The sequence below is a fragment of the Rhinopithecus roxellana genome, chromosome 8 (assembly GCF_007565055.1).
Source record: "Rhinopithecus roxellana isolate Shanxi Qingling chromosome 8, ASM756505v1, whole genome shotgun sequence".
Taxonomy (NCBI): domain Eukaryota; kingdom Metazoa; phylum Chordata; class Mammalia; order Primates; family Cercopithecidae; genus Rhinopithecus; species Rhinopithecus roxellana.
In genome coordinates this window covers 50,255,854-50,277,136 of record NC_044556.1, presented here as the reverse complement: position 1 = coordinate 50,277,136, position 21,283 = coordinate 50,255,854, and the positions used below count along the sequence as shown (strand labels likewise).

The 21,283-nt window shown below is 37.8% G+C and overlaps 1 protein-coding gene across 17 annotated transcripts in view; it reads left to right on the top strand.

Annotated features, from left to right (window-relative positions):
* The window catches only part of LOC104660340 (myomegalin), a 223,801-nt gene that overhangs the window by 145,298 nt on the left and 57,220 nt on the right, over window positions 1-21,283 (top strand). For all 17 annotated transcript variants that reach the window (XM_030935208.1, XM_030935209.1, XM_030935207.1 and 14 more), the window contains 12 exons: window positions 5,718-5,849; window positions 6,899-7,018; window positions 7,258-7,350; window positions 7,490-7,702; window positions 10,891-11,049; window positions 11,948-12,061; window positions 12,244-12,381; window positions 13,153-13,332; window positions 14,263-14,457; window positions 17,883-18,050; window positions 18,217-18,298; window positions 19,030-19,121. In XM_030935208.1, coding sequence (XP_030791068.1) covers window positions 5,718-5,849; window positions 6,899-7,018; window positions 7,258-7,350; window positions 7,490-7,702; window positions 10,891-11,049; window positions 11,948-12,061; window positions 12,244-12,381; window positions 13,153-13,332; window positions 14,263-14,457; window positions 17,883-18,050; window positions 18,217-18,298; window positions 19,030-19,121 — 1,686 coding nt within the window. The remainder of the gene's footprint in view (window positions 1-5,717; window positions 5,850-6,898; window positions 7,019-7,257; window positions 7,351-7,489; window positions 7,703-10,890; window positions 11,050-11,947; window positions 12,062-12,243; window positions 12,382-13,152; window positions 13,333-14,262; window positions 14,458-17,882; window positions 18,051-18,216; window positions 18,299-19,029; window positions 19,122-21,283) is intronic.

The following is a 21,283-nucleotide window of genomic DNA, read 5'->3' as shown; positions in this document are numbered from 1 at the left end:
AGCGATACTGTCACAAAGGTAGATGTGATCTAGAAGGCATTTTTAGAAAGGCTGCTACTGGTCAACATCATTCCAGAAATTTAGAGCTTGATAAGTGACGTGTCACAGGAAACTTTTGGAAAGTAGTTCTGTGGTATGTATACCTTCTATCACAATAAGAACCTAAGCAGAAAACAGGAGAAAAGTTTTTAAATTTACACAAAATTATGAGTAGCAGCATAGATGAGAAACAGCAGAGATGAAAGTGTCATGAAAGGTAAAAAGTCAGTGCGTTTTCATTTGTATAAAATGTATGTACTTCTTTTCTTTTGCTTTTTCTTTCAGTGGAGCCTCACAGCTAAATTTGGGCTTTACAGTATTTCTGTGACCAGACATAGGTGTTACAAATTAAACATGGTGTTTTCTTATTAGGGTCTAAAATTAGTTGGGCCGGGATGAATGGGAAATAAACTCATCTCCCCAACCCGCCACCAAATATGGCCAATATTGTAGAACATTACATAAAGACTGAGAAAATAACAGCCAAAATAAGGTCTTTTTTCTCCATATTTAAATAAAATACTATATTTTGGTGACCGGATTTTGGAGTTGAGAAGAATTTTAAAGATCATCTTCAGGCAGTCTCTCAATTTGGAGATATGGAACGTTCATTCTTTAACTAACTTAGCCCAGGCAGAGACAAAGGTTTCTGACCATTCTCAGGCAAGACACTTTAATTCTATAAATTAAACTCCATTGTCTGAAGTATATAAATTTAATTAAGTACTTTTTTAAAACCAGGAGCCCTCTTTCTCTAACCTAAGGATGCTTGGGGGATTTTTTAGAGATTACGTGAAAAAAATTGTCATCTGAATGAACACATATAAACTATGGCAACTGTATCTTTAGGTCAAGGCCCTTTACTTCACTAAATTTGAACATTAGAGCTTTAAAATAGTAGCATATGACCTTTCTGCTGTGACCTAACTTACATTCTTACATTGTTTACTGTTTCTAGAAAAACAAAAATTGGGAGGGAGAAAATGTCATTCCGTTTCAAGAAATGTGGCATTTAATTATTATGCCATTTTCTCTAATAATTTAAGATGTCAGGGAAAATAGATGAATTGGGCCCAACGTGTTTGTAAATAAAATGGGCAGCATATCTATTGTTTAAATCCGGTTACTTTTAAGCTCCTTAAGAGCCTTATGACAAAACCAGTGCTAGATAGGACAATGGCAGACTGGTTTTTGTCTGTTTCTCTGAACAAATGTGGAAAGAATAGAAATAATGTAATTTTTTTTTGGTAGTTCTCCTTTTAGCTTGTGGAAACACGAAACCATGAAAGAAAAAAATGTTTCCTTTAGTTCAGTTCTGCCACAAATATGGAGAAAACCTTTTATCTTAAAGAGCAAGATTGTTTTGTAAGGTCATTTGGATTCCTTTGTTTAATCTTCCACTTACCATATTGTATGCACCATTAAATATTGACATCAGAATTCCTCCTGATTGCTTTTCCTCTTTCTTTTTTTCTTTCCTTCTTTCCCTTTTTCTTTGTTCCTTTCTTATTTATTAAAGAAAAATAACAGTGTAGTTCTGCTTACTATATTCTGATATTACACAAAGTAATTTATTTCCCTTCTACAGAATTTATGTATGACAACCTAAAGCTATTCAGATATCTAAAGAAAGGTTTGAAGCCTTATTCTAGCTGGTAATTCCCTTCCTTATTGTCTGGCCCTGAACTAGAAAAGCTATGATGGGAGGGGTGTGGTCCCTTAGTAAACAGCAATGAGCTCTGGCCCATGTGCAATTTCCCTTTCTATCTAAATTCAAAGAACAGGAGATCTTTGCTTTAAACCTTGCAATGCCAAGGTCTGCTCCTTTGTGACTATGGTAAATTTATCCCACTCATATTTTAGTTATAGGAAGTGGATCAGGCCCTTTGGAAGATGTTGGCATTAGATGCTGGTAAAAGATTAGGCCTTTAATTTGATGGTAGTCGATGGTTCTTGTCTGTCTCCTAGTATTAACAATAGGGTTGACAATTATAGCAGTTTGAGATCTATAACTCACTACTGTGAGGACTAGAAAGTGCCAAGAAAAATGCTGTCAACACAAAAGGTCTAAACGCTGCCCTTAGCCTAAAAGTCTCATATTAGACCCGGAAGCAGTTCTCTTTTCTGATACTGGAAAGCCTTTGTCCTAATTATGAGTGAAAAGTGACTTAATTTAAAATATATTAACATTTCCACATGATTTTAGTACCTGAGTGTCTAGAGAGTAACACTGATTCTACCAAATCAGGTATCACTTATTTCATGGGCTACACTATCATTGTAGGAGTGACTGTTTTATGTACTTGATACTTCACAAGAATTCATTAAGTTGTTGGCTTAGTGGTACTTGCTAAGTGCTCTTTCGGCAACTGTTATCTGCAAGGACATTTTTCTGAGATGTAAAATAGTAAATTATTACAAATAAAGAAGAAACAAGTATCTTCCAACTTTTAGGTCAGTACATTATTTATAGAAAAAGAGGTTTCTTATGATTATTCATGTCAAGATTGATTCATGTGAGATTCAGATTCATGTATTTTCCTGTGGCATTCTTTGGCTTTAAAGTTGCTGTTCGAATGTATGTTACATACAGTCGTATTTCTAAGAGAGCCACTGAGAGCCACTGAAGGCCCGTTTTCGTTTGTTTTTATTGTTCTTATGCATTCATTAAACAAAAACTTTTGATCTCTGCAGTATTCCCAGCATTATGATAGGCAATGGGTTTATAGAAATGAGAGATAAATTCCCAACCTGAGTGAGAATCCAGTTCAGTTTAATTGGATCTTTTTCCTGATTTCCCAGGAAACCTTGGACTAATTACTTCTCTAAGTTTCCATTTCCTTGTATGTAAAATAGGATCGGATCAGATGGTTAGTCTATAAAGTTTCCTTCACCCCTCTAAGATTGTTTGGTTTTAAGTAAATAAATATGACCACCTTCCTTGCCATGTTAAACTTCAAGCTCTTTTCTTTAATTTTGCCTGTTGTAGTTTGAATTTCAAAATATCTTACTGTAGATATTATTGTTATTTTACACTGAAGAAGTAAGAAGCCAAATTTTATAGAGGTGGTTTTATCATTAAGTAAATGGTAAATTTATTTATTAGTTAGAATCGTTGTCAATATCTATTAATGCGGTTACTTTGCCCATGGTGTGACATAGTTCATGTTGCCTCAGGTGAAAGCTTCCTGTTATACCCTCAATAACAAATATCTCAAATAATTTTTCCAAAAGTCATTATCCTTGCTGCTTTTTTCCCTCTCCCTCTATCCAGTCCACCAGCAAGTCCTGTTAGCTATACTTTCAAAACATATCCATATCTATCCATTTATTTCCCCCTCCTTTACTAAGCACCAGAACCCAAGCTACTATTGTCTTTCACCTGCACTACCGCGGCAGCCTCCTACCTTATCTCTCTGCTTCTATTGGTGCTCCCTAATCATTCATTCACCACAACGTGATCTTTTCAAAACTTATGTGTGATTACCTGTTAAAAAACTGTGGTCTGTTCTCATTTCAGTTAAAACGAAATCCAGTTCATTAACCCTGTTGTCTGAAGCTGGATGTGACCTGGTGCCTGCCTGCCTCTCCACCTCATTGAGTGTCCCTATCCCCTTTGCCCACTATGCTCTAGCCCTGTGCTATCCAGTAAGCTAGCCACTAGTCTTAGGAGCTGTTGAACCCTTGAAATGTGGCTAGTCCAAATTGAGATGGGCTGTGAGTATAAAATATACCTTGAATTTCAGACAGGAAAAATCATGCAAAGTGTCTCAATAATTTTATATTGTTTACATGTTTATGATAACATTTTGGATATTTTGGGTAAAAATATTTGGTTAAAATTAAGTTTCCCTATTTATTTTGTACTTTGTTCATTGAAGCTACTAGAAAATTAAAAACTACATACAGGACTCACATTATATTTCTATTAGAGAGTGCTATTCTAGCCACAGAGGCCTTTCTCTTTTCCAGGCTCATATTCCATTAGCTGTTCTTTCTGCCTGTATTGTTCTGCTTATCTTTGCAGGACTGATTCTTTTTCTTTCAGATCTCTACTTAATGCTGCCTCATAAAGACCTTTCTCTGATCAAGCAATTTAGAGTAATTTACCCACTCTGTATTATGCTTTCCTATTTTGCCACGTAGGGCTTGTCCATAATATTTTTTGCATTTCCTTGTTTGTTTATCATGTACTCCCCCTCCAACCCCTGCAAAATATAAGTTTCAAGAGCACAGGGACTTTGTCTTGCATGATATATCTTCAGGACAGTGCCTAGCACATAGTTAGTGTGCAACAGATACATGTTATGTCAGCATTGTATTCCTCACAGTGCCTCACATGGTGCTTTGCTTATTATAGCATTTAGTAGGTGTTAGAAAAGTTGATAAATAGCACTGGAGGAACAGAAAAGATTTTTCTTCTGAAATCTTTATGTTTCCAGTCAGTTGCTAGCAGGAAGGGATTTAAGGTAAGCTGTAACTCCACTGCCTTGAAGGTGGTAATCAAGTCTGAAAATGTGAGCGAAAGAAAGAATGAATAGCAGTTGTCTTTTTTCCCTTAATGAATTTATATTCCTATTTGGAATGGAAGAGGGTATGGAGGTGGGAAGATCAAATGTAATTGCCGCAGTAAATTTGTAAAGTTTTATTTTAACATCCTTAGCTTGTAATGATTACTAAGAATGTTTCAGTAAGTTTATCTTATTGTCCCATATACAAATTGTCCCATATGTAAATCATACTTTTTTCTCCTGAATCTTTTAAGTGAATCGATATTCCTATAAAATATGTCTCCTTCCCAGTTCACTATGGATTATTTATCTGTGCTTATGCTATAAATCTGCCTTTAAGTAGGCACATCTATTTTAAATTTAGTTTATTCTCTTTTTATTTTGAAGTAATTTCAAATGTACAGAGACGTTGTAAGAGAAATACCAATAACTCCCATATACCCCTTACCCAGATTTACCAGTTGCGAATATTTTGTCACATTTGCTTTATAAACTCTCCCACTCTCTGTATTTGCACAGTATTTTTTTAAAATTCTTGAACCATTTGAGAATTAGTTATAGATAGTATACTCCTTTACCCTAAATACTTCAGCATTATTTCCTAAGGACAAGGACATCTCATATAATTACAGTACAATTATCAAATTTAGAAAATTAGACATTGATAAAATACTGTTATCTAATATATAGTCCATATCAAAATCTGCCAATTGTTTCCAATAATGTGAAACAAGCATGTTGTAAGAAAGGTAGGTGAAATGTAACTTCTCTCAGGAGTAGTATAAGTTTGATGAGTATGCCTTTTCAACTCCTTGATGAAAAATAGAATAAAGCAAATATTTGGTCATTGTGAGCATCTCCTTTATTAAATCCTCCCCTTCTCATTGAACTCTGAATTACTTGCTTTCAGTGAATAAACATGTAGTGTTTGTGTGAATTGGTAGGGAAAAGTGGAAAGGGAAGCTGGGGAGCATAGTACAAATGGGGGTGAATCAGTGTTCTTAATAAGGAACAGGCCTGTCTTTAGGAATTCATACTGATAATTTATACAACAAATCTGATTCTCTAAATCTCTGGCAAAAGATGCAACAGATATTTTTGAAGATAGAAATAAAATTTTGTTGGCCGTGTTTAACTCACCTTACTTGTTTTGCTGTTTCTTCCTAGCCCATGACTGAAGAGTTACTCAAACAACAAAAGCTGAATTCACATGAGACCACTATAACTCAGCAGTCTGTATCTGATTCCCACTTGGCAGAACTCCAGGAAAAAATCCAGCAAACAGAGGCCACCAACAAGGTATGATGAGTACTATCCCCTAGGAGATGACAGGGTTTTCCTGAGGATGTGACTGGCTCTAGCCTGAGTCTGTCAACCTGTGTAGGACTTGGGAGATGGATACTGTGTACTCCTTGTGCTCTAGGGAATATTTCATGTAAAGGTGTAGTTCTTCCCTTTATTCTTATCAAGATTTTAGCTTGTTCTGTACAGATCGTAATTTCTGGTGCTTTTCAGGTGTGTAATTAAAACGTGCATGCAGGCCAGTGCAGTGACTCACGCCTGTAATGCCAGTGCTTTGGGAGGCCAAAGCAGGTGGATCACAAGGTCGGGAGTTCAAGACCAGCCTGGCCAACATGGTGAAACCCTGTCTCTACTAAAAATTACAAAAAATTAGCCAGGCGTTGTGGCAGACCCCTATAATCCCAGCTACTTGGGAGGCTGAAGCAGGAGAATCACTTGAACCCAGGAGGTGGAGGTTGCAGTGAGCCAGGACCATGCCACTGCACTCAGGCCTGGGCAACAGAGAGAGACTCTGTCTCAAAAAAAAAAAAACTTGCATGCAGTCTTTCACTGTAAAAGGCACTGAGATAGGAGGTCTGTGTTTTTTATTTTAGCTTGTTACTACTTTCTAGCCCATTAATTTTAATGTCTGGCTTAGAAGAAAATTGCTACAATTTGGGATGCTGAACTTGTGGCCTCTGTGCCCCTATAGTGCCCTCTCCTATGCTAGGTAGCAGAAGTTCTTTGGTCCTTGTATAAGGGATCCATACTAGGAACCACTTGCCTACTTGGTCCATATGGACAAGTTCCTAGTATGGCTGCCATCATAGAGAGATCACAGTGCATGAAAATTGAGACACTTTAGTATTGAAGGAAGTATTTCATTTCTTCTGCTACTATTTGTTGCTGGTTGACTTACCACTTTAATGGTTACTATATGTGGGAAAAATAACAAGGTAATATCCCCTAAGAAATTCTTTAAATCCAAGATTTGAGGAAAGGCTTTATTCATTTGAGGCTAAAAGACATCATTGACCTAAAAAACTGTTTTTCTTTGCTGAATTCAGATTCTTCAAGAGAAACTTAATGAAATGAGCTATGAACTAAAGTGTGCTCAGGAGTCGTCTCAAAAGCAAGATGGTACAATTCAGAGCCTCAAGGAAACTCTGAAAAGCAGGGAAAGTGAGGTAAAATATTTAGCTCTCAAGGACCTGTGTGGAAACAATTGGTCCCTTCAAAGTAGACAAGTATTTTATATTTTGTCAAAATGAATATTGTCAGACTAACAGATCTTAGCCTGGAGAAATTGTAGCTTAACCTCGATTGATATTTTGGAATAGTCACATTACTAAAATCTGTACAGGTGAGATAATGGAATTTATAATTAGTTTACTAACATGTTTGATATTCCCTCTCTCATTTTCAGACTGAGGAGTTGTACCAGGTGATTGAAGGTCAAAATGACACAATGGCAAAGCTTCGAGAAATGCTGCACCAAAGCCAGCTTGGACAGCTTCACGTATGTGAGGGTCACATAGGACAGGAGAGACTTCAGTTGGGGATGTGCCATTTTGGTTGCAGTCTTGATTTTATTTTCAGTCTTCGTGGGAGCTCAGTGCTTGCCCTCCTTGTGGTTGTGATTTCTACTCTCTTTTCAGAGCTCAGAAGGTACTTCCCCAGCTCAGCAACAGGTGGTTGTGCTTGATCTTCAGAGTGCTTTATTCTGCAGCCAGCTGGAAATACAGAAGCTCCAGAGGGTGGTACGACAGAAAGAGCGCCAACTGGCTGATGCCAAACAATGTGTGCAATTTGTAGAGGCTGCAGCACACGAGAGTGAACAGCAGAAAGAGGCTTCTTGGAAACATAACCAGGTAAATCATTAACTATTTTATTGCCCTAAATGCTGACTTTGCCCTGATAATAACTTTTTAGCAGGATAGTTTGGGTTGAACCCTTGAGTCAGTTGCATAATCTAAGTATTTCAGTTCGATACTTGCTGCCCTTGTACCATATGCTAGTTATAGTAGTCCCCCTTTATCCGCAGTTTCACCTTCCACGGTTTCAGTTATCCGGGGTCAACCACAGACAAAAAGCATTAAGATATTTCAAGAGAGACCACATTCACGTAACTTTTTTTTTGAGACAGAATCTCACTCTGTCACCCAGGCTGGAGTGCAGTGGCGTGATCTCTGCTCACTGCAAGCTCCGCCTCCTGGGTTCATGCCATTCTCCCACTTCAGCCTCCTGAGTAGCTGGGACTACAGGCGCCCGCCACCACGCCCGGCTAGTTTTGTTTTTGTATTTTTAGTAGAGACGGGTTTTCATCATATTAGTCAGGATGGTCTCAATCTCCTGACCTCATGATCTGCCTGCTTTGGACTCCCTCACGTAACTTTTGTTACAGCATGTTGTTATAATTCTTCTATTGTATTGTTATTGTTAATCTGTTAGTATGTCTAACTCGTAAGTAAACCTTTATCATAGTTATCTATGTACAGGAAAAAACAGTTATACACAGGCTTCAGTGCTATCTGGTTTCAGGCATCCACTGGGCGTCCTAGAATGTATCCCCTGTGGGTAGGGGGTGACTACCGTATTGAGTTGTGCCCTGGAAATACAAGGATAAATAGCACAGGCTCCTTTCTTTTAAGTTACTTATAGTTCAGTAAGAGAGACAGTCACATAAGCTGAGTTTCAGAGTGGTAGATTCTGAAGAGGATGTATATATAGGGTCCTACAGGAATATCTAGGAAAGGAGTCAAGGAAAAGGAATCAAGGAAAGCTTCATGAAGGAGGAGACATCTGAGGTTATTCTTGAAGGATGGTTAAAACCAGTCAGAAAAGTGGGGAAGAATCACTGAGGTCAGAGGAATGGCATACATAATCATCAGCCCTGCCTTTTAGTTTTTATGTTTGAATAATAAAATATACAATTCTTTTCTTTCTTTCTTTTTTTTTTTTTTTTTTGAGACAGAGTCTCACTCTGTCACCCAGGCTGGAGTGCAGTGGTACTATCTTGGCTCACTGCAAGCTCCACCTCCCAGGTTCACGCCATTCTCCTGCCTCAGCCTCCTGAGTAGCTGGGACTACAGGCACCTGCCACCACACCCAGCTCATTTTTTTTTGTATTTTTAGTAGAGACGGGGTTTCACCGTGTTAACCAGGATGGTCGTGATCTCCTGACCTTGTGATCCACCCGCCTCGGCCTCCCAAAGTGTTGGGATTACAGGCGTGACCCATCATGCCCGGCCTTTTTTTTTTTTTTTTTTTTTTTTTTGAGACGGAGTTTCACTCTTGTTGCCCAGGCTGGAGTGCAATGGTGCAATCTTGGCTCACCACAACCTCCACCTCCCGAGTTCAAGCGATTCTCCTGCCTCAGCCTCCCAGTAGCTGGGATTACAGGTATGCACCACCATGCCTGGCTAATTTTGTATTTTTAATAGAGACAGGGTTTCTCCATGTTGGTCAGGCTGGTCTCAAACTCCCAACCTCAGGTGATCTACCCACCTTGGCCTCCCAAAGTGCTGAGATTACAGGCATGAGCCACCACACTGGGCCAAAATGCACAATTCTTTTTTTTTTATTATTTTTTTATTTTTATTATACTTTAAGTTCTAGGGTACATGTGCATAACGTGCAGGTTTGTTACATATGTATACTTATGCCATGTTGGTGTGCTGCACCTATCAACTCGTCAGCACCCATCAATTCATCATTTATATCATGTATAACTCCCCAATGCAATCCCTCCCTCTTCCCCCCTCCCCATGATAGGCCCCAGTATGTGATGTTCCCCTTCCCGAGTCCAAGTGATCTCATTGTTCAGTTCCCACCTATGAGTGAGAACATGCGGTGTTTGGTTTTCTCTTCTTGTGATAGTTTGCTAAGAATGATGGTTTCCAGCTGCATCCATGTCCCTACAAAGGATGCAAACTCATCATTTTTTATGGCTGCATAGTATTCCATGGTGTATATGTGCCACACAAAATGCACAATTCTTAAATGGTTCCTTTATCTTGTTAGCTTAGAGTGTATATGTTTAAGATTTAAAAGATTTTTTTTTTGTGATCTCTTTTCTTAAGCTCTTTAACACTCAGGTTTAAAAGTGTAATTTTTGAAGGATCTCCCTGGTTTAGTGGTTTGGAGATTAAATATTAGCCCTGAATTTCCTTTTGAAATATTAAAATTTCGGCCAGGCACAGTGGCTCACACTTGTAATCCCAGTACTTTGGGAGCCCAAGGCCAGTGGATCATGAGGTCAGGAGTTCAAGACCAGCCTGGCCAAGATGGTGAAACCCCGTCTCTAGTAAAATTACAAAAATTAGCCAGGCGTGGTGGCAGGCATCTGTAATCCCAGCTACTCGGGAGACTGAGGCAGAGAAATGCTTGAATCTGGAAGCCAGAGATTGCAGTGAGCCGAGATTATACCACTGCACTTCAGCATGGGCGGCAGAGTGAGACTCCATTTCAAAAAAAAAAATTAAAAATTCAGATGTCTGGGCAGGGTCGGGGAGTGGTAGAGGGATGGGGGTAGAAATAATTCTTAACTTTTTGTTATTTAGCTAAAGGAAACATTTTCCCAAGATTTGTTTGGTTGATGAGAATATGTATTTTGGGAGCTCTCTAAAGTAACAGATGATTTAAAGATTACTGACTTTATTATTAGAAAGATAAATATGGCAAACTAAGAAAGAAGACTGATGGTCTCTATGAGATCTTTAGAAAAAAGGATGATAGGAATAGTTTATCCTTGAGCTTACTGTAAATAATCCAGGTTTACCATAGGACAGATTCTCATTTAATGGTTCTACACATGTATCCTTTTTAAGCCAAAAAATAAGTATTGAACTATAATATCAAGCTTATGTCCTACCCATTCACAACTTTTACAATTTTCCATATCCCATTCAATTCATGTATAATACTTCTATAGCAATTTTAATAATAGCATTCTCTACTGCTCTTTCAGTTTATATACCTTGAAAATTTTAAGGCCTCTATATCTAATAACCATGTGACAATTTTAGATCTCTTTAAAAAGGTAATATGTTTAATTCAGGAATTGCGGAAAGCCTTGCAGCAGCTACAAGAAGAATTGCAGAATAAGAGCCAACAGCTTCATGCCCGGGAGGCTGAAAAATACAATGAGATTCGAACCCAGGAACAAAACATCCAGCACCTAAACCATAGTCTGAGTCACAAGGAGCAATTGCTTCAGGTGAGTTTACATGATTTCAATGAAAACTGGGCTCATAGAACTCTGAAATTTGTTTATATAAATTTAAGATATTATTCCACCTGTGTTGAGTCCCTGCTATATGGGAAACATTGAGAGGTGGGAATCAAGAAGATTCAAAATAAATAGAAAATATAATTTGTGAATTACGATGCTTACTAACAAGTGTAAGAAACAGTACATAGAGCCCTGATTTAAATAGTTTTTTTATGAAGTCTTTTATAAATACTTAATATTCAGAAAATAGTCATTAAGCACCTCTGTGAGTCACATACTTTTCTGGGTGTTGGGAAGACAAAAGATTTGGCTACTGCTCTCAGTTTAATAGATGAAGACAAAAAACTGTACAGAAACTTCCACAGAGTCATTTTGATGATAGAATGAAAGTTTGAGGGGAAAAGGGAGCGTTAAGAAAATACTGATCTGTTCTGCCACCTACTCTAAGCTTCAGTCACATTGAATCCACTACATTTCACTGAATGTACAATTTTTTCATTGTATGCGTAGTGTGCATATTTTTTTTCTCTAGCATACAGTCCTCTCCCTTCTTCACTTAGGAAATCCCAGTCCTTTAATTAAGACTCTCCACAAATGTTACCTCCTCTGTGAGGTCTTTACTGACACCTGCAGGCAGAGTTAAGCAGTGCATCCTGTGTTCTCCTGGTAGCTAGCGTAGGATGCAGAACAGTTAATTCTATGTGTTGTGTCTGTTGTATGTTGCAGAATAGTTTACAATTTGTATGTCTGTTATCTCTGCTAAACTTGTTACTTTTGAGGAGACTGATCACATCTTGTTTTTTTTTTATCCTGAATAACAAATTACTTGGCAATTTAGTTAATATTGGATAAAAGAATAAAAGAAACGATTTTTTGGTCTCAGGAATTTCGGGAGCTCCTACAATATCGAGATAACTCAGACAAAACCCTTGAGGCAAATGAAATGTTGCTTGAGAAACTTCGCCAGCGCATACATGATAAAGCTGTTGCTCTGGAGGTGTGTATCATCATTTTGCCCACTATGCTATGGATTATTCTATCTGCATAGGTATTATAGAAATTTGTGTTTACTTAAATTTGCTGCTGTGGGATTTGGTTTTTTAGTCTGCCATCTTGTGGAATAAGAGTGATCAGGATAGTAAATCTTACAGAGCTTTAGGAGTCTTCCTTTCCTTGCAGCGGGCTATAGATGAAAAATTCTCTGCTCTAGAAGAGAAAGAAAAAGAACTGCGCCAGCTTCGTCTTGCTGTGAGAGAGCGAGATCATGACTTAGAGAGACTGCGAGGTGTCCTCTCCTCTAATGAAACTACTATGCAAGTAAGAGCAAAACCTATCTCTGACTTGGTGTTCCTCTCCCACTTGTATTCTAAGCCCGAAGCACGACCCCCTTCCATCATTTTCTGCAAACCAGGGATTTTGCTTTATAAGGGGGGAGAAAACCAAAAATAGCAGTCACTAGTTCCATCATTGTCGATTAGGAAGTGAGAGATTTTAGCACTTCTGCTTTCTTTTGTAATATGAACTTTGTGAGGAGAGCCAGTGAATATTGATTTCTGTTTACATAGTTCTGATTTATTTCCAGTTCTTGTTCATACATAAATACACATGCACACACACTGTCCTCTCTCTCTCTCTCTCTTACTTTTACTGAAGCATTACCAGGGTGCAACTATTAAATTGTGTCTTCTACCTTAATATTATCTACATGTCCATGAATTGCCATAATTAGAACACTTGTTTATCAATATTTACTGTGGGCCTTTTTGCATATTTATTTTAGAGCTTAGGTATCTATCTGCCACTTTTTTGAGAAATCCTTTATAGTGTAGTGCACTTCCTCCAAAATGCTTCCTTTTATCATATATTCTATATTTAATCTCTCCGCAAACTAGATAAAAGTTTCTAAAAACCAAAAAAAAAAAAAAAAAAAAAAAAAAGATTAGCTTGGCATTGTTAGATCAATACTCTCATCTTGCAAATAAAAATAAATTGATGGGAGATTATTTAAAAGTGGATGTAATTTGTTGTTTATCCTGAGGAGTATGGGGTAATCGTTTTGACTGATGATTGCTCTCTTTATGGCTGTAGAGTATGGAGAGTCTCCTGAGGGCCAAAGGCCTGGAAGTGGAACAGTTATCTACTACCTGTCAAAACCTCCGGTGGCTGAAAGAAGAAATTGAAACCAAATTTAGCCATTGGCAGAAGGAACAAGAGAGTATCATTCAGCAGTTACAGACATCTCTGCATGATAGGAACAAAGAAGTGGAGGCAAGATTTCAGTTAACTTAAAGGCAGTTGGTTCAGTGATTATGTAATCTCAGCCTTGGATTAGGACTCTTCAGATCGGGAGGCCTGTGACCCAAGTCTTTAATTTCATTCTGTGCCTGGGCAGGTCATTGACTTTCACTGGGATTTTTTTTTTTCCGTATCTAGAAACTTAAGTTGGCAATTAACTTTCTCAAAGAAGTTATGTGAGAATGAATGAGACCTAAACATTGCCTCTTCCATCTGGCAGCTATTAACCTTTATTAGTTACGGTGTTCATGCTGGAGCAGGTGCTGTTTTCAGATCTCAGTGGATATTCACTCGCTGAATCCTCACAAGGCCATGAGGCACATTCTATTATCCCTGTTTTGTAGAGGAGGAAACAGACTTCTGAAGCTAAGTAACTTGTCCAAGCTAACATAGCTAATAAGTAGCAGATCCAGTATCAACCTAGGCAGTATGGCTCCTCTGTTTCCTCCACCATGTGCCGGCAGTTAGTACAGAAATAGAAACCATCACTATGATAGCAAATACAGCGTTTAGTATTCCTTTCAATTCGTTTTACGCTTCCCCCTATAAAGTTACACTGGGGGAAAACAAATAAATGAACTGAGTGTCCATTTATCCTCATCTAACGTTAATTGTTACATGCCCTGAACAAATAGGAAAAAGACTTATTTCAGAAAACAGTATGTATGTAAGTGGCCACCAGAGATAATTTTCTGTATTGTTTGTATTCATTCCTGGGACATGTATTTAGAGACTTCTGTGTTCCAGGCCTGTACTAGATCTGGTAAAACAAAAATAAGTAAAACGTGATACTTACTCTCAAGAATCTCACACCTCTTTCTATGATAGATTCTTATAAGCCCTTTAATATTTAGTAAAGGCAGTTCTTTCCTCCAGAAACTTACAGTGTCTTTTCTGCATTAGGATCTTAGTGCAACATTGCTGTGCAAACTTGGACCAGGGCAGAGTGAGATAGCAGAGGAGCTCTGCCAGCGTCTACAGCGAAAGGAAAGGATGCTGCAGGACCTTCTAAGTGATCGAAACAAACTAGTGGTGGAACATGAAATGGAGATTCAAGGCCTGCTTCAGTCTATGAGCACCAGGGAGCAGGAAAGCCAAGTAAGGATTAATACACAGATCAGAAAAGTATCATGTAGTGCATTTATAGTCTGCAAACAGGAAGCATTTGCAGACTATAGATGTGCGTATATTTATATATTTTATAGTCAACTCCGTTAGTTTCTTTCCTTCTATTTATTACCTAGACCACAGTTTCATTTATTTATTTACTTATTTAGAGGTGGGGGTCTCGCTGTGTTGTGCAGGCTGGTCTCGAATTCCTGGGCTCAAGCAATCATCCTGTCTTGGCTTCCCAAACTGCTGGCATTGTAGGTGTGAGCTGCTGTACCTGGCCTGAGACCACAGTTTTACATTTATCATCAAAGTATGAAAAATTTCTTGAAAACCTTGCATTTGGAAGGGTGCCTAAACAATACATGTATCCATTAACTTCATTACATACATTTTCTTTTCCTTAATAATCTGATCATTTTGAGAGAAAGGCATAGGGGTTGTGAGTGTTTTAATTTTGATTCTAAATTATTAAGACTTGAGTGATATTTTGCATTTCCAGTCAAGGTATGGGAAAACTTACACTCAACATGTTTACTCTTAGTTTTTGTAAAATCTGAGTTATCTTAAGAGGGAAAAAAGATTGCGTTTTTCAGAGGTCATGGTGAGAATAAATCTCATAATAGTATGGGGTATATTAATTTCACAATATTTAAGAAGTAAATTCTTTTTTTTTTTTCTTTTTTTTTTTTTTTTGAGATAGCATCTCCCTCTGTCACCCAGCTGGAGTGCAGTGGCGTGATCTCTTCTCACTGCAACCTCTGCCTCCTGGGTTCAAGCAATTCTCCTGCCTCAGCCTCCCAGGTAGCTGGAATTACAGGCATGCACCACCATGCCTGCTAAGTTTTGTATTTTTAGTAGAGATGGGGTTTCACCATGTTGGCCAGGCTGAAATGTTGGATCATTCCTGGCCTCAAGTGATCCACCCATCTCGGCCTCTCAAAGTGCTGGGATTACAGACGTGAGCCACCATGCCCTGCCCATAAGTAAATTCTTAATTTTTCCTCATTTCTATGTGTTTTAAGGCTAAAGACTCTTAGTTGACTTGTGCTGTATTTCAGATACCAGTAGCTGAGAATCCCCCTGAACAGTTTTTAGAGGAAGATAGACTCTTTTTGGCCTATGTTATTTAACCCCATAATATTTTCTTATGTTTCCTCATATTGTGAAAGGATTATACAGCACTGTTCTAATTGCTAGGCCCACTGAAGTAAATACACATCTTACTAGAAAGGTCCTGCTGTGTGCTTCAGAAACTGTTTCTAAAGTAGACCTAACAACATTATTCTAAATTATCTAAGTCTTTGGCAAGAGGCCAGGATCTTTGAGTTTTCTTTTTAACCTCTTTGTGATTTGGAAGAATTAGTTTTTATTATACCTCAGAAAAAAAAAAATTATGCACGGCTGGTAATAGAATAATGGAGATGATGGAAATTACAGGAGATTTTTCAACTCAAGAAGATTAATGGTTGTATTCTTCTACATCTACTTCTCTAAATTTACATGCAAAAGAAATCACCTGAATAGCTTTTTTTTTTTATTATTATTATACTTTAAGTTCTAGGGTACATGTGCATAACATGCAGGTTTGTTACATATGTATACTTGTGCCATGTTGGTGTGCTGCACCCATCAACTCGTCAGCACCCATCAACTCATCATTTACATCAGGTATAGCTCCCAATGCAATCCCTCCCCCCTCCCCCCTCCCCGTGATAGGCCCCGGTGTGTGATGTTTCCTTTCCCGAGTCCAAGTGATCTCATTGTAGCTTTTTAAAGATGTAGATTATGAGCTCAACTCCAGAGAAAGAAATTAGGAGGTATAGATGGGACTTAAGAATTTGCATTTCTAACAAGTTTCCAGGTGATAGTGATGCTGCAGGTTCATGGACTGCACTGGAGGAGCACTGCTAAAAACTTTTAAATACTACCAGAAAAAGAGCGCCAAGGCAGATAGAGCACAGTATATGTCTTGTATGTTATTTATTAGGTTTTTTTCCCACAATTTTCACAGATATTTTTATTAAGGTACTTTAATAATATACTGATACTTCTAAAATGGTTATATTCAAATCTCCAAAGAGCCCACATTTTACTTACTGAAAAATGGAAGTTTTTTTTTTCATATTTCCCTTAGAAATTGTGACAAGAGCTCAGCTTCTCCCTTAAAACAGTAGTACTTTTCCTCAGAGACAGTTGGTGTTATGATTCATCATCTTATACCCTCAGTAATTTTAATATCAATTTATGATTTCCAGATTTTCTGTTTAAATGTAGACTTTCTGTGCATTAATAGTTAAAAATGTTCTAGCTCTTTCCCTTATTGTGTCACCATCTGTCTTAGAAACTGGGGTTTGAAATGAAACAAGCTGAGTTTGGTGATTTTGAGGTTGAGATTCTCCTAATCATGTGATCTGATAAAATGTTTATGTGTGTAATTGATTCATTCAGTAAATATGTAGTGAGTGTCTGTTATGTGCCAGACACTGTACTGGGTGCTTGAGATTCAGCACCAAGTTGCCTTTAGGAAACTTCACATTCCATGTAGGGGAAGCAGAGAGAGAGAGAGAGATTAGATAATGGTAAGTGCATTGAAAAAAAAAAAAAAAACAGGCACAGTAAAGAGTGTTGGAGATAGAGAAGAGATTGCTGGGTTTAAAAAAAAATTTCCCACTTTTATTGAGGTATAATTGACAAATATTGTATATATTCAAAGTGTACAACATGGTGTGTTGATATACGTATGCATTGTGAAGTGATTGCCACAATCAAATTAACACAGCCGTCACTACACATTTTATGCGTATATGGTGAAGACGCTTAAGATGTACTCTCTTAGCAAATTTCAAGGAAATGATACAGTATTATTAACTAAAGTCACCATGCTATACATTGGATCCCCAAAACATATTCATCTTATACCTGAAAGCTTGTACCCTTTGGCCAGCAAGATTGCTGTTTGGATAGGGTATGCAGGGAAGACCAACCTGATAAGGTGACATTTGGCCAAGACCTGAAGGGAGCAAACCACACAAATGTTTGAGTGAAGAGCAATCTTCCCCTAAGAATCAGCTATGCAAGAATAAAGACATTTGTTATACTAATTCAAACCAGAATCTTAATACCTTAGCCTGATAGTTCTAGCAGAACCTATTTCAGATTCTCTTATCTGTTATAGGTGTGTTAAATTCAGTTTTTTCCCCAATATTCTGCCTATGAGACTTTATTTCCATTCACTTAACTATGTTTTTCCCTGTAAACTGAAAGCAAGGGAACTATTTCCTAAGGACCCACTGTTTTCTGTTGTTTGTTTGTTTTTTACAAATGGTTGACTTCGAAGAAATAATACCAGAACAAAAAATTTGTTTTACTAGAATATCTTTCTAATGTTATTTGTGATTTCCTCTTACTAGGCTGCTGCAGAGAAGATGGTGCAAGCCTTAATGGAAAGAAATTCAGAATTACGGGCCCTGCGCCAATATTTAGGAGGGAGAGACTCCCTGATGTCCCAAGCACCCATCTCTAACCAACAAGCTGAAGTTACCCCCACTGGCCCCCCTCTTGGAGAACAGACTGATCAAGTAAGAACTATAGACTTATATAATTCATGCTGATTCCATTTCCTTTTTACATTTGAGGTACAAGTTTGATAATTTTAATACCAAATTCTGAGAATATTCTCAGTACTGTCATTGTGATCACAGTTCCTGCATCCTCCTAAGTCCCCCAGCTTTTCCAATTTTTTAGGGTTCAATGCAGATACCTTCCAGAGATGATATCTCTTCATTGGCTGCCAAAGAGGATGCCAGCATACCCAGATCCACATTAGGTGAGTATCGAAATTCATTTCATTAAGGGACTTTGTTTTTCTCTTGTTTTTCCTTCTAGTAATCTCTGTATTAATAGGTTTGGCCAAGAATCTTTTCTCTTCCTACCTTAATGGAACAAATAAGTTTGGAATTCCTCTGAAAGGCTGAAGAACTGTCCTTACCTTATGTTGAGTCGAGGTTATTGCTCTGGGTTCACAATTTGACCCAGAGAAACTCTATCCTTATTCTCCTTTTCAGATAGCTTTGCAGGGATTCAGAAATGCAGGAGGTAGTGGTTCCATTCCTGCCCAGCAGGGCCATGAACTGACACCTTTTCCTGGGTATCTTTCAAGTCTGGGGACACTCAGTGTAAGTTGACATTACCTACATTAAACTGTTAGGAAGGGTAGGCAGTGTACATTGAGTTATTTGCCAAGCCTAGTCCCATTCAGGGGATGGTTTAGAAAAGCCTTACAAGTAGTCATTCTCTAGTAGGAAAACTTTATACGAATCAAAGAATAAAAGAATGTTGGATTTGTGAATATACTGTTGTGTATTCAGTCTTTTCTTTATAGCATCTAGGATGATTGCAGTATTTTGCTATTACAAATAATGCTACAAAGAACAACCTGTGTGTATGTTTTCTTTTCTCTTATTATTGGAATATGTCCTCTGTAAATTACTCAAAGGAAGCAGCAGATACCACATTATGTTAATAGCAGTTAAAACTAGTGCTATATTTTTATTTCAGGAGACTTGGACACAGTTGCAGGGCTAGAAAAAGAACTGAGTAATGCCAAAGAGGAACTTGAACTCATGGCTAAAAAAGAAAGAGAAAGTCAGGTGAGTTTTCTAGTTAAGTCTTAATTTCAAAATCTCTGTTATTTTTTCTTTCAAAATAGTTTATATTTAAAAGCATATAATTCTCCAAGTATAATATCTGAGTCCAAATGCCGGGCATGACTTTTTTCTTTTTGGAGAAAGTTATTTTATATATACATTATCTCAAAAAGATGCTCCTGTTTTTAGATTGGGACCATTAAAACTTATTAAGTGCTAGAAAAACGTAACCCTCTCTCCCCATTGCTAACTGGAATAAAATAATTGTAAAGGCTGGGAGTGGTGGCTCACGCCTGTAATCCCAGCACTTTGGGAGGCCGAGGTGGGCGGATCACTTGAGGTCAGGAGTTCGAGACCAGCCTGGCCAATATGACGAAACCCCGTCTTTACTAAAAATACAAAAATTAGCCAGGTGTAGTGGCGGGCGCCTGTAATCCCAGCTACTTGGGAGCCTGAGGCAGGAGAATCGCTTGAACCCGGGAGGCAGAGGTTGCGGTGAGTTGAGATCGTGCCATCACACTCCAGCCTGGGCAACAAGAGCAAAACTCCACCTCCAAGATACTACTACTAATAATAATAATTGTAAAGCACTAGTGAAAAAAGGAAGTGTTGTGTGATTGCTGCTTAGAGTTATGACATTAGACCCATGAAATTCGTTTTAGAAACATGAAACAAGAGAAATTTGAGTATAATCAAAGTTTATTAAGTATTCATGTGCGATGTACTATACTAGGTATTTAAATTAGCACTAATGCTCACAGCTCTACACAAAGTAAGTGGTGTCGACCCAATTATTATAGACGAAGAAGCTGAAACACTGATTTCTCTTTTAAAATGGGAGTGGAGAATAGTCATGTAACTAATAAATACCAAAGCTATGATTCAAACTCAAGCCTTTTGTGACTTCACATACTTCCTAAGAAGATTCATTTCCTAGAGCACATTTTTCCCACCTTACGCTTTAACTCTCTCTAGCATAGAGTTCTCATCAATTTTTTTAGAAGAGGCCTTTCAGCCTTAGAGATTCCCTTCCCCCTGCATTTCCTCCACAGCTAGCTGCATACTCAACTATGATGTTGAAGAAATACTAGGACCACAGCGCAGAGTTACCGACTGAAACTGAAAGCTTGTTTGTTACTATGTTGGCATCTCTTTTATAAGATCAGTCAGTGTCATGGCTTCCTGAATTCAGTTTAGCTGGCTACTCCAAATAGCTCCTTAGTTTTTTTCTACCTTTTGCCATAGCTAGATCTATAATATAAAACCTGTGTTTGTATTTGTGATGGAATTATCATATTTTATCTTTTAATTTCATTACCATATTTCTGCTTACAAACAGACTCATGTTTTATGACTCAGGTAGTTTTCAGGATATGAGAATGTGTGGCATTTAAGAAATACCAGTTTTAAAAATCCCCTAGTCTCCCTTCCTCTTTGTGGTTCTACCTTAGCCGTTATCTGATTATTCACGTTAGATATTTTAGTTTCCACATCCTCTTCCTGTTTTTCTCACATTTATCAAATCCAAAGTAATGTTACTTTTTGGTTCTGTCCTGTTTTCAGGATCATGAAATTGTAATGCCTATGAATGGGCATTTTGAGTGGGTGATATTTAACTATTGCTAAATTCCTTTAAAGGGTTTCTTTAAAATAACTTGTTCTTACCATAAAGACTGTATGGATATGTGGTATCTACAGGAAAGACATTATAACCTAGTGGCTCTGAGTCAGCTTCCCTGAGTTTTCACGTTCTGTATTTACCACTTACTAGCCAGCCCTGTGATTTTTGAACAAGTTCCTTAATTTCTCTCAGACTCAATCACTTTGTCTATAAATTGAAGAGTAGAAGAAGTCACCTTGTGTATACATCAAAGAGTAGCTATCTCATAGGATTGTTGTGAGGATTCACTCATTCATTCATTAGCTATATGGGGACCTTCTCTAAGCTTGGGCTAGTGCTTGGGATGAGGTAGTGAATGAAATCAGTAAGGTCTCTGGCTCTATGTAGCTAATTTCTACTGGGGAGAAACAGACAATAAATAAATAAACATTATAATTATAGAGTATAGTAAGTGATATTAGGGAAATGATAGAAAGCAACATGGATGGAGATCTTAAGTAGGGTGGCCAAAGAAGGCTTCTCTGAGCAGATGACACATAAGCTG